The 13,686-nt window shown below is 40.9% G+C and overlaps 2 protein-coding genes across 2 annotated transcripts; both read right to left on the bottom strand.

The window, feature by feature from the left end:
- Positions 1-111: 111 nt before the first annotated feature.
- LOC110174449 (protein FAM124B) lies at positions 112-3,502 on the bottom strand. The gene is made up of 8 exons (XM_055166697.1): positions 3,433-3,502; positions 3,349-3,388; positions 2,982-3,013; positions 2,698-2,904; positions 2,206-2,601; positions 1,944-2,140; positions 1,612-1,756; positions 112-1,054 (listed from the first exon to the last, which is right to left on the bottom strand). Exons 1-8 carry the CDS (start codon positions 3,500-3,502, stop codon positions 546-548), a joined length of 1,596 nt encoding a protein of 531 aa, XP_055022672.1. The 3' UTR covers positions 112-545.
- Positions 3,503-4,104: 602 nt separating this feature from the next.
- On the bottom strand, positions 4,105-13,323 carry cul3b (cullin 3b). The gene is made up of 16 exons (XM_020940302.2): positions 13,048-13,323; positions 10,537-10,734; positions 8,927-9,040; positions 8,319-8,479; positions 7,993-8,107; positions 7,690-7,918; positions 7,463-7,608; positions 7,056-7,232; positions 6,810-6,980; positions 6,575-6,682; positions 6,184-6,308; positions 6,011-6,107; positions 5,783-5,917; positions 5,526-5,712; positions 5,286-5,431; positions 4,105-5,209 (listed from the first exon to the last, which is right to left on the bottom strand). Exons 1-16 carry the CDS (start codon positions 13,108-13,110, stop codon positions 5,078-5,080), a joined length of 2,304 nt encoding a protein of 767 aa, XP_020795961.1. The 5' UTR covers positions 13,111-13,323; the 3' UTR covers positions 4,105-5,077.
- Positions 13,324-13,686: the final 363 nt, after the last annotated feature.

The following is a 13,686-nucleotide window of genomic DNA, read 5'->3' as shown; positions in this document are numbered from 1 at the left end:
AGTTTTTTTTATAAACATTTTACTGTTTGAATCACAAGTATCATATTTTGTTTTAAACTGGACTCCTAATCTTTAAATCTGTATAATCATACACACTACAGTCTGAGAGCAGAAAAGGGGGTTTTGAGCATCTGCTGTTCCACTGAAGTTTCACTTAATCTCTCTCTGTACAGCTGATCCCACTGCGTACTTAGGCCAGAGCCTCATCACAATACAAGGGACGGTCTTGCCTACATGAACTCAGGCGTCAGTTCACCGTTAACATTTTGACTTAAACAGAGCCTTAAACTTAGAATCAGGATGAGAAGCTGCATGCTGTCTTCAGACTTCTTATTTGGGTCATTTGCATTTGTACACAGAATTTCTATTCATTATGAAGAATCTATTTACCAGTATTCCAGCATGATCACATTAAATACAATTCATACTTCTAATACTAATACTTTGAGAGGACATTTTATCTAAAACATATAAATCTCATTTTTCATATTACAAAAAAGTTTGAAGCAGTCCTTGTTCTATATGTATCCTGCCCTGGACAGGGTTCATATGTAGAACTCATCCATGCTATCTTCACTGTTTGCCTTCAGACTCAGCAGTGTGGAGTTCTCAGGGTTAGTCCTGTTGATCCCATTGGCTCTGGGGCTGTGTGCAGTGTGTGCAGTAGTGCTGGGGGTCCGGGGCAGACACTCGCTCAGCTCCTTAGCCAACACTTCCACTGCCGAGGCCCCTACTGCAGCCGGCCTCTCGGAGCTCACAGTCATCAGCAGGTCTACAGAGGAAGCGCGCCTGATGCTTTTGGGAACAATGTCATGCAGAGGTGAGACCAGGTCACCTGTGTCCACATTAGTCTCCTCCTCATCCTCCTCCAGGAGCAGGTGGGACAGAGAGCGTGTGATGTGGGGGCGAAGAGGGGACTCGGTCCGATGGGAGGGGGGCACTGATGCAGGACTGCTACGTTGGGACGAGTAACAGGAGCTGCCAGGGGGACTGCTGCACCCACTACCTGAGCCAAAACTGTCTGCTCCTCCATCACAGTCTAGGGATTTATGTCCTGCTGACACCAAACCACAAACTTATTATTATGAACACAAACTTGTACCTGTGAAGTAAACCATTAGATATGTTACACATGTTACTGAATGAAGATATCATTCTAGGAGCTGTGACCTAGGCTAGTTGTGTTTTTTGTCTTTTACATAATTTAATTTGCCTGAAAATCCAGAATGATATCTCTCTGTATTTCTTATACAGATCAATGTCAGTCTGGTCCTCACACCCTCCACCAAAATGTGATCGTGCAATCAAATGCATTTTTGTATTTTTGTGACGCATATGAATCAAAGAAGCTCCTTGGCCACTTATGTTTTACAAAAAATTATCTCACCTCAGACTAAAAGAGTTCAGTGCTTCACTCATTGATTCTGCAAAAATCTATAATGTTTTTCAGTACCCTGATTGTCTAATCTACTTGTCAATCACACCCAATTGAAAACAAGTAGGTTCCCTAGTGACTAGACTCATATCTATGTAAAGTACTGAAGAAATGTGTATTTTGGATCCCAGGCAATAATGTCATATCCCCTGATGTAAAAATGAGAGCTCACATGCCTTGTCTGTGGGTGTGCCAGGAGAGGGCGCTGCTGAACCTGTTAGGGGACACACTGCTGAGCTGCTGTCCTCGAGGGGACACAGCAGAGCTGCTTAGGGGGAAAGCACAGGTCAAAGGTCGCTGAGGCTGAACCGGGGTTTTCACCTGGAGCACAGAAGGACAGGATTATGATCCACACTCCGACCAAAGAGATTTGAACAGACTAAGTGACTTAACAAGTGCACACTTGACATATGGCTCTGTGACAGCTTTGAGCTACTATGGTTGTTCTCAAGTAATATAGAAAAGAAATTCTGAACTGTAAGAACTGGGGGATCTTTTGTTCTATTACCTGAAAGAGCACCTTGTTTCCATCCAGGTCCTCAGTTTGCCAGCGTGTTGGGCTGATAGGGGTACAGGGATTAGGCAGCAGAGGAACCAATTGTCCAATTTCCTCCACATTGAACTGCAGCACAGCAGAGTGGCATGGCTCAACTCGCACCCCTGGTGACAACTGCTTTATAGCAAGCTGCAGGCTCAGCCCTGGCTCTGTCAAGTACATATACATTCAACTATGTTCAGTTTATCTATACATCAGAATATGTCACACCTACCTGTGTGAAGGGTGAACCAGCAGAAGCCTGTCTTTTGTTCCTCCGCTTGTTGTTGTAATACTGTCTCATAGAGCCTCACTGAATCTTGATAGTTATCATATGCACTGTAAAGTGTGACACGTAGAATTTCTCCTCCACAGTGCACCGGGCGGACCCCCCATACAGGCATACCTGCACCCAGACTGTAAAAGTCTCTGCTGGGCAGGAGGTAGGGTCGAAAGGAGGGGTTGGCAGAAGAGCTGCAGGAGGAAATGTGGACCCCTCCTGTCCGACTGCCACAGCTCTCTGTGTGGTGATACTGCCATGGAGGGTGCTGCAAGAAGTCAAGGACCTTAAGGATTCGCTCTTCTCCATAAGCTTCATGAAGGAAGAAGGTGATGGCTACAGATGGATAGCCTAAAGTATGAATATTTTTTTAATGTCATCATGTTGGTTATATTGCCAGCAGAATTAAACAGTCCATTCATAAATGCTTGAAAAGCATTAACTCACCCGCCACAGGACACAAGCGAGTGTAGGTTCTGTAAGGCGACGCCCTCTCGGACACATGGAAGATGCGGAGGCTGGGGCAGAGCCAGCGCAGCAGTTGGTCCAAGGTCTGCTGCAGGAGCAGGGAGTCTCCAGGGTTGGCCAACAAGTGCAAATGTAACAAAAGTGTGCTCTGTAGCCGCTGCTGCCTGAGCCGTCTGGTCACCTCAGCTGAAAGAGAGGGCCACATACATTAATGACACTAAATAAGCACACAGAGAGTGTGTATTCAAAGGAAAATTACTCACTGGCAGATGAGGACATCCTGCTGGAGTCAGATCTGAATAACAAAAGTAAGACAACATATAATTCTACTTTCTGACTTGGATGAAAGACAAACATCTGTCTCCATCTTGTGGTGGTGGGCATACACACAGCCCTTTCGTCACCATGACAACACACGATCTGTTGTTAGCCAACATAAGCTAAAAAGCTATTTGATAAATCCACAATCAGAAGACAGCAATGCAGTACAAACAACTCCATCGCAGGCTTTTTCAGTAATATGACGTTTTCCTCTATCCAGGTCGTGTAAAAGCTGCCCCATTGTAACACAACAAAGTTATTAGCTCGTGTTAGCCCTCAGCTAACGGGTCCTGACTTCTGAGTACTCACTCTGCAGTTTCTGCTCCGGAGTCCACGTTTTCATGATCGCCTCAGTTTATCAGTGTCGCTGTATGAAACATGGCTCAGCAGCACACATGTTCACTGCCATGGACAAAGGTGCGAGCTGCGGCGGCTGCAGAAGTCCGGACGGAGGGCGAAGCATCCCGTTTGTCTCTGGTCCCGGAGACAGAGGACTGCGGGACACTGACGTAATCCGACAACCGAACTCCGCTTTTGGTGTTTAAAAAAAAAAAAAAAAAAAAAAAGGTGCAACTAACTAAAAGGCGACACGGGATGTGCAAGTGGCATCATCCTTTGGTTTGGCACGCACCAGTATGTTTGAGTAAGGGGAAAGGACCGTGCAGAGACTCGGCAGATTAAAACCCAAAGCTGTCGATAATAACGGGAGCAGATGGCACGCGTCTAACAAGACTATGCACCCACAATATGAGGACAAAGGAGGGGTCCAGACGGGTCGGACAGATTTTTAAGAACAAGACGTAGAAGCCGCTCTAAACCCAGGAAACTATGCGGTTAGAGAGTTAAGAGCATTACTTAATGAGAGCACATAGAAAACATTACAGCCAACAAGCGCATGGTTTGATGACATCAACAAACAATTTGACATGTCTAACAAGCTTCTCTACAGACACTCCACACCTCATTCTTATTAGGAAAGCACAAACTGTAGTGGCAAATGATGACTGGCTCCTATGCATAAAAAATGTCAACATTGTTATTGTGGTTAAAATAAATGAACACACATTTAATTCATTTACTCTACATTTAATATGATGAAAACAAGGCCCTGTACAGTCCACCTTTGCAGTGAGTACAATAATTATTTTACAATTTGTACATATTGGAACATGGTGCTAGACATATCCACTTGTTCAAATTGCTGTGGAGAAGGGGGACAATGGTTTTCCTTTTAACTCGCACCTTGAAGAATGTTCTGTTCTGAGGAGATAGATTATAGTCAAAGATACAACAGACTTAAAAAGTCAGTCAGCATGCCGTGAACTTACAGCTGTGGATGTGACCAGCTACCTAGTCCAGGGCAAATGTGTTTCTGAAACTGGCAATTAAATATTTCATTCTATGTGAGGTGTAACTAATTCATACCAGATAGTAAAATAACAACCTCAAAACAGTTATAATTGCAACATAAATTAAGCACTCTTCCTGTTTTGTCAAGTCCTCACAATGTATTTGCCTGCTTTGGTAAACCAGGCCGGTACCACATTGTTAACACTGTGACCTCTTAATGATTTAAAATCTCTGGCGGGAAGGTCAAGAGCAGCTATACATCCACCTGTACAGCCATAATTGTGCCACAAAACAACCGGAACACATTGACATAAACATTTAAAAAGTGGGGAGTGGATTCAATCGTTTTCTTGCTCTCAGTGTAGCTGATTGTTTGCTTAGTAGCTTAGCCATTCACTTATTCTTGATTCTTTGTTAAGAACAGCATGTGGCAAACATGCCCACCTAATTCTCTCCAAAGGCCACAAGGAACATTATTTGTACAAAACTAGACCCCCTCGTCTCTCTCACCAGAAGAAATCTAATATTGCTAGAGAACTTCCCATCTTTTATGTGATTTGTACACATTTCATGGAAGAAAAGTTAAGCTTCCCAGTGTTTCCCAGAATCATCGATGAAAGCACTTCCAAGTTCATTGAATGCTGTCCACAAAAAGACTCAGATTCAACTTTCATTGAATTTACTTGCATTACGCTACATAGGTGTACACTTTACGGTCCTCTGGCGTTCGTGCCAAATATTCTCGCTCAATAAGTCCTTCAATGCGCTTCTTGATGACTACAGGACTGGGTAGGAACCGTGCTCTTAACTGTTGTGTGACCTGTGAGAACAACACTGTATTAATAATGTTCTTTTCCCCATTGCTGTAGCTTGTTCCATTCTATTTTCTTACTTACCTCTGCTACTAGAACATTGTGCTGCATCTTCTTTCTGGACTTCATGATGCGGACTATTGCAGCTTCTATTTCATGCTTTCGGTCATCATCCACTTTTTGTCGTGTCTCTTTCCGTTCTGGGTCTGATTCTCCTTGTTTAGCCGCCACTAGTGCATAAAGAATAACAAGAATATGTCTCACCATTACAGCATGAACACAGAAACAACTAAAGAATGAACATATCAATCAGCTTTCATCTACCTGTCTGGATCTTAACTCGATGTAATTTGGAGGTGAACTGGTCATTGACAGTAAACACATGGCCATTCTCTATCTCCTTGGATTTAGGCTCCTTGGTGAGAACTCTTTGGGTTGGCTTCCCACAGGCCAGGGACTGCAGTGCTCGCACCAGCTCCCTCTCAGGTATGTCTGTCTCCTGCTGGATTTCCTACAATGGATATAGTCATGTCAGTAAAAAGAACATGCAGATTTACTAAGGCACATGGCTGTTTAGATACCTCAAAGGTGGACTTTTCTCTCGTGTTAAATAACATAAGGATGGTCATCTGAAAGGTAGACACTTGCAGGATGTGCTTTCTAGTGTTGGAGCCTGTAACTTGAGCTCCTCCCACTCCAACTTCAGACCCATCCTCCTATAGCCAGGTGAGGACAATGGTAAATAAGTTTTATGGTAGAAGTAGCTTTAGAAATCCTTGGAACGTCATAATTTTCCCAGCCCTGCATACCTTTTTGATTGGACCATAGAAAGTGGCATTTAAATCTGCAGAGCCCATGTGGTGCTGAAGTGTGAGTTGTCGGCCACTGTGTTTACCAAGATAAAACCTATAAAACAAGTTAAAACATTTGTTACAGATCATTAAAAACAAAACAAAAAATACTGATGGACTTACTGACTAACCTCCTAAATACTTCAAATGCATGACGTGGAGAGGGCGGGATGTTACACTTGGGTGTTGCTGATTGGGTGGGCCAGTACCCTGTGGTCAAAACTCTTACGGTCAGATCCACTCCTCCAAGCGACACCTGTAATGTGCATAACAAAAGTATATTAAAGGCAATCAATTCACCACTACAGTACTTGTTGATGAGTCAAATAAAAAAAAAAAATTACGATTAATATGTAGGAGCACAATATGGATATTAAAACAAAGATCAATTGTAAACCACATCACACATGGTTAAATGTATTTAAGATTTTGGTTTGAAAAGAAAAAATATTATTTTGACGGTTTGGCAGTAAAAGTATATGCTGTCCTGTCCTTATGTTTTGTCATGTAGTGGGTCCTTACCCCAGTAGTTTGTAAATGTTGTCTAAACTCATCCAAGGTCGTGTTGGAGATGCTCATGTCCCGGAACATGCCCTCCAGTTTTGAGGTAAACTGACAGCCACACTCTGTCTGTTGGAGACAAAAACAGACATGTGTACAGCTTATTGGCTCATACTGGCTTTCAATGGATGGTCTGTCAAGTTCAAAGTTGATATAGTGATGAGTGCTTATTGCGCTAAATGAAATATTCTCTTACCTTGAGCTTTGAGATCATGTTTTTCTCAGAGTCATCAGAAACACTCTTGTTAGTGAGCAGTCTGCGGGCAAGATGCTGTTTGTAATACCTTTCAAACACATCTTTCTCCTGCATGAATCGGAATAAGACCATGGCTTTGTCCAGTATGGACTCCACCTCCTGCTCTGTGAGCTGTCAAATACAAAAGCACATACAGAAATTCGGTATGAAACAATGTACCTGATTTCAACCAGAGCTTAAACTTACCCCTTTGACCCCTTTCTTCAGCTTATCATCAATAAAAAGTGAAAGGTATTCAGGAGAACGAGAGTTGAGGTTTAGGAAGTACTCAAAGTCTCCAGCGATGGTCTGTTTGAATAGTCTGTCATTGTTAAAAGATTCTTGAAGGAAGCGATCAAATCGTAACTTGAGATCCAGCAAGCCCTAAAATTAACACAGATATTACACGTCAAGAGAAGTAACAACTTCAGCGTTGCCTTAAACAGGAACATGTAGTTTTACCGAGCATGCAACCTCATTTAGGATTGAAAATAATGTTGTAATGTCACTTTCATTCCTGTTTTCTGGTGTTATTTTTTTGAGTTGCCGCACTGCTTTCAGTGTTTTTTGGGGGTATTTTTTTTTAATTTTTTTTTGTCCAGTGTGTTTCTTACCTGGATATAGTCCACAGGGTTCTTTCCCTCTCCCTCCTCTGACACCAGTGCCTTTCCCTGCTCTCTCAGGTAAGAGCTCATGCACTCACACATGGTCTTCAACCCATTGGGAACTCTACTGAACAGCTTGTACATACATGCCAAATCTGCCAAGTGCACACACAAACACAGAAAGTTAGTCTCTGCTTGTAAATACAACATTTGGCTCATTCAAATCAGCCTCTTACCATCTGTCTTGCCATTCTTGAGCATATGGACCAGGCCTGAGTTTTCCATCTCTACAATGGTCTTCATGTGTTTGGAGATGAGTTCACGCTCCACCACTTTGACAATGGGCTCCTCTGTTGATTTATCCAGGCAATGCATCACCCGCTCAATCTCCTCATTAATCCTGGCTTCCACCTTCTTGATGTATACACTGGCACTGTTTTCAGCAAGGAACTTTTGACTTTCCATCTGTAATACAAACAAACAATTATCTGAAAGTCTCACCACTGTACACTATGTTCAAAATGCTAGTTAGCTCAAACCTGGAAAAACTCTGCAGACATTTCAAGAAACGGTGCTTCAAAGTCCTCTTCATAAACAGACCTCCCTTCTAAACCGAGGATCATCAACATTTGGCATGCGTTCCTTATAGCACCCCTGGTGTAATAAAAACACAAAGTCAATTCAAAATGTTCAGTAATAAGTATGTTTTGTGAAGCAATGTAAGTTGTCCCTAGCAATCGGTTAACATAGGTAAAAAAAGGCTGTAGGTTGAAAAGTAATCCATTGCCAAAGTCAGAGAGGATTTGGTTATAATCAAAGCAGATAATGTTATCTGGTCAGTAAAATTCAGGCTCATGTGGCTTACCTGTCCACCACCTCCCCTTTTCTCTCCCTGGCGATCATGTCCAGGAGGGTTTGTCGGAGATGGTCTCGGATGCAGCCATAACGGACCACCTGGTCTCTGAAGATGATGAGGCCCAGGTTGTAGACATTTTCCACGTTATTCTGTTGTACGTACACACGGTCCTAAAAAAAATTAAGTGTTTAAAATTGATATTACTGTTGCCATACTATTAAGAATATTCTTAATCTGTACTAGCTCTTGTTAAAAAAGGAGGCACCAACTGAACTAGTTTTAGCCAATCACAGCAATAGCTTCTATGACATAGCATCAGGCAGATGATTCCTTCCAGATTTGAGGGATTTTGTGAGGATCTTTCTCCATTCAAATGATATAATAGATTTGATTATTTGATTTACTGCTATAACAACGCAGGACCATTGCCATGCCAAATCCTAATCCTTCTGTCTGAAACCCATAAATTGGTTGTTTTTGTAAAGGTGCAGCATCATACATTAGTTTTTTGAATCTCCTTCAAGGCATGACAGCAATATGATTGAGTAGAATACTACAAAATTGATTTTGGAAGTCTGAAAACCCAAATTCCCCCACAGTGAAAATGCATGACTCACCATGTACATGAGGATGTCTCGAATCATCACCATTGCTGTTTGATGATCATTCCAGGCTTGATTCAACGTTTGAAGGAAGTTATTATTAAGGGAATTCAGCACATCTTCTCGAACCTTTGGAAGAGAGAGGGGAGGTTAAAACAGTGTTTTTCGACCAAGGACTCTGCTGCTAAAAAAACAGCCAAGTTTTAACACAAGTGTACCTCACAGCAGACCTCTCACAGTTATCTTTCATTTGCTTTCATTTGTCCCTAGACTCGTGAGCCTTAAAAATCTGCCACCAGTCTCACTGCAGCATGACTCAGCACCAAACATCTCAGCAGACGGCTGAAATTCTTCAGGACACACTGACCTCACCATGGTTCTGAACTGACATGATGGAGGATGAGCGCTCCCACTTCAGGGGCATGTGATCACACCTCACTAATGCACTTTGAGTGGCTTTCAATCTGCAGCACCTTGCATTTTGACACTACTTTAGTTAGAAAAACATATGAAGGATAAGATGGGTATGAGGAAACATGTATTGCTACAAAACTTGCTGGCTCACTTTGAACTGGAAGCTAGACAAAAAAAACAACTAATGACTATAAAACTCTTAATTGCCTCTGAGAAGAATATTAGAGAGAGCTGTTGGTGAGTTCAAATCTGTGCTTCTTATTCTGAAATATCAGATGGGGAATTTTCAGAACAAATGTTTAAAGATCTTATATTACTCTATTTTTTTAAAACTATGTTATAATATAATAATAATAATAAAACATAATTATATTATATATATTAATATAATAAGTTACTTCCTCATCAAAAACATACATCAAGATGTGTTTGTTTCATTCACACATGTTTCACAGAGAAATCTGGCAAATTGAGGCTGAGCTCTTCTCGCAAACAGAAAACACTCTGTTTGTCTTTGTGATGTGATAAAATGTTCCACTGTGCTTTCAGACTCCATACATCCATACTAAAATAAGTTGAATGATTTCAGCCCTAGAATTGCCCATCTATATTAAATTAAAGGTAAAAAGGAACTGTTAACTTGAAAAGTACCACTACGTGATATTACAAGGTGGAACAGAGCATTTTAAGCTTTGGAGATGTAGACTGACTAATAAACCAGTTTCCTCAAACATGTGTGAATGAAACAAAGCACAACTCTTGACATGTTTTAATAACAATATTATAACATCGCTTAAAACTCACTAGAGTCAATTTTGAGTAATACAGGACCATAAACTGTGGTGTCCTGTAGATCCTGCACATACCCAAAATCAACATAACAAATCCAGTTTTGTGAAACAACAACAACAGCATTTCTGAGGTTTAATACTTGGCTGTGACAGTTGCCTTTTTAAAAAGTCTTAAAAAGTTTTAACTTTTTAAATTGAATATATTCTTTCCCATTTCCCCCAAAAAGCATGTTCATCACAGTCTGCACCCAACTGAGACACCCAAAGTAGGGTCTTCAAGGGCTGCTCCATTAAAGGAGGCATGCACCTTCAAGCTTCCAAGGCATTTTTAAGACAAGAATTACCCGTTTGGATTCACCTTGCTATTGATATTTGGAAAAGGGGAAATTATAATATTTTAAATTCAAGAATAAGACTTACTTTATTGATAAGGTGCTCTGTGACCACCTCACGCAGGCCTGTGTACAGCTTCTCCCCATGTTTGTGCAGCACCATGGTGTACGCATTTCTGTACAGCTCCTCGAAGCTCAGGCCACTGTTGTTCTTCCTCTGGATCTCCTGGATGGCATTCTTTAGTAGGTCCCAGATGTTGTTTACATACTTCTCATCCATCGTCATCTGAAAAGGGAAGAGGTGCAACAATCATATTATAATATCATTATTATTATTAATCCGCTATGAACTGCTTAATTAGAGATATAGCAATCAGATACTGGTATTGGATATTGCCGCTGATTACTAAAAAAAATTGCTGATATTGGAGTAAAAATATTTGTTCAGCAGATTTTATGGTCATTAGTTGGCCCAGAAAGTCTCATAAAGTTTGAACTTTTAGGGAGCTCCACAATCCCGCTCCTGTTTCGGAAGTAAAATTTCCATACATTTTTCCCATAGACATTTTAAAAAATTCAAATATTAAGAGTTCAAGAACATGGCAGAGGCTAACAACCTACATGCACAAATATCCACCAATTGAGGAGGCTCAAATAAGCTTTTGCTTCTGCCAACTCCTTTTGAGTATTGCCATTTCTGCTGTGTGTACATATAAAAAAAAAGTTCTCCTGTGTTACACTGTAGTTGTTATTACTGTTACACTTTAAGTCTAAAGATCACATTTAAAATGCACTATTCAAATGTTTTAATAAATTTGCAGTTTACAAAGTTTCAGAAACAGAATAAAATGACAGGTTTTATGGTCATTAGTTCCACAGAACTTTTCAATCTTTTAATATAAATTTTTTTGTAAAGTCAATGGCAGAAATTAAGGGGAAATTTACTTCTGGAAGAGCCAGAATATGGATCCGTATTGTCTTATTTGTATGTATATGTTTAAAGAAAATAAATTCCGTTTTCAATGTTGGTATTGATTGATATCAGGTATTGGCAGATATTTAAAGCTAATCCTTCAGAAAGCTAAACTGTTGGAATCTGTATCAGAACTAAAAAAGGCTGCATAGGTGCATCAGTGTTTAACTGAATCAAAATCCCAAGACATTGTATCACATGATTTTCTTATTATCATCATTAGTGAGCAAAGTTGCTGTAAAGTTGTATTTAAACATAAAAATTGTATGAAATCATCAGTATACAGCATCTTTTACATGTCCAGCAAAACTATGATATTTGATGTTTTCTGAATGTATGAAATACAAAAGTACACTACGTAACTTTCTGGAGGTGGCACGTCACCTGCATAATTCCATGGAAATAGAAAATTAAAACCATTTTTCAGAACATTCTCCATGAAAATAAATAGGTTTTATGCCATACTGTGGAAGATCAGACAAAGGAACATTTCCATGGAATCAACAGGAGGCAGCCCTCCTCCAGGCCAAATAAGTCAGGTTTGTGGAGCTGCAAGCCTGCTCAGAGTAAGGACATGTCAAGAGATCTGGTGCAGAGATCCGACCCAATGAAAACTTGTAGTTTATTTTTTGCTACAAAGTTACTTACTGTGACTTTAACTATTCACTCCTAACTCTTACATTATCACTAACTTATTCTACTACCATATCCCCTGGAGCAGACTGGTCGAGCAGTAGTCATGGATAATTTACATATCCAAGACATGATTTACTCATATTAGTTCTGCTGTGTGTGTCTGAATCATTCAAACTAGTCAACTGTCACTTGATGAGAGGCCCTGCAGAGTGCTGCTCTGCTCTGTGCACGGGGACAAGCCCAAACACATGCATGATTCTGGCACTAGCAGGTCTGTCAGGACTGGGCTACATTCAACAGCCTCTTACATGCAGGTCCCATTTCTAATAACATGTAGCTGACAGGAGACCTAATGTATCAATCATAGGACATGCAGCCAACCTACACAGATTTTTGTATGCCAGAAGTATCATGCCCCAAATTCACTCCGTTAGATCAATGACAACGCCTTATTAATCATCATTTAACGGAAGATGGCCCTTTAGTGTGGACAGAAATATTTAGGTTCTCTCTCTATTGGCAGAGCATCGTTAGCACGGATGTGTTAGTTCACATCACCCATCTCCAAACATTACACTTATTAAGATAAGAAAACATTAACTTGCCTGTCTAAGGCCAACTCACGTAGCTGGTTTACATAAGGTGAGAAAATTAGAAAAGACAGCAGCAAATTCAAAAGTAAACATGCAAAACAACAAGTGTCAAAAGAGAGTGCTAATGTTAGCGTGAGGGCTCTGCAGGCTTCCATGTTGATCCAGTCTGCTAGCAACACATGACACACTGACAATATAATCTAAGTGTCCACGATGCTTCTATGTTTACATGATCAAAGCCTAAACTAGACAATTATGACAACAACATGACAACTGCTGAAGGTCCTCCAAAAAGCTGTGGTAGTCGGCCTCTTAGCATGTTAGCTCGTAGCCAGACCCCGGTGTTCGAGTGCGCCACGGTGCGGCAGACGGAGCTCTGTCTGCGGAGTGCACTTACAGGAAAGGCCCGTATTCGCATTTTGGTGTCCTTCTTGGTACCGCCTTTGCTGAGATTGGACATGGTTGCCTCGTCTGTGGGCGCTGTATTTACATGAAAATATTCTCCGGGTAGGGACGGGATGGCTACTGGATAAAGGAGTAGCCGACCAGCTTCCACCCGACCTCGTCGCTCCTCGCCCCGACTCAAGTTTATTGTTGACAGCCAAACGCCAGAGCCGATACTTGTACAGGAGCAATGGCGGACTACCTGCACTTCTCACTGCGCACATCTCACGCTCCGCAACTCCCGCGATACTGCAGCGCACCGTCCACAAACTTTACCTCATTTATAAGTATGAAATATTTATTTAAGTTTAATATTTTCTCTATGGGCCTTTTTCATATTCTTTGGCATAGCATACAATGACACAATTTGACCTAAAAAAGTTGGTCTTGACTTGCCTAGTTTCATAAGTAATATATATATTTTTTGTATGGGAATCATAAACTGTATTTTTTGTTACAGACAATGATATGAATATTTTTTTGTGTGGGTCAGTGAACCTAGAATTGCCTCAGTATTGTACCTTCTGTTCAGTTATACTATGATTTTATACTGATTAATAAAAGTAACCCAGTTAAATTAATATGAGTGATT

This window comes from Boleophthalmus pectinirostris, unplaced genomic scaffold (assembly GCF_026225935.1).
Source record: "Boleophthalmus pectinirostris isolate CB_2022bp ecotype Guang Dong unplaced genomic scaffold, ASM2622593v1 HiC_scaffold_9, whole genome shotgun sequence".
Classification (NCBI taxonomy): domain Eukaryota; kingdom Metazoa; phylum Chordata; class Actinopteri; order Gobiiformes; family Gobiidae; genus Boleophthalmus; species Boleophthalmus pectinirostris.
This window is presented reverse-complemented; position numbering and strand designations above follow the sequence as displayed.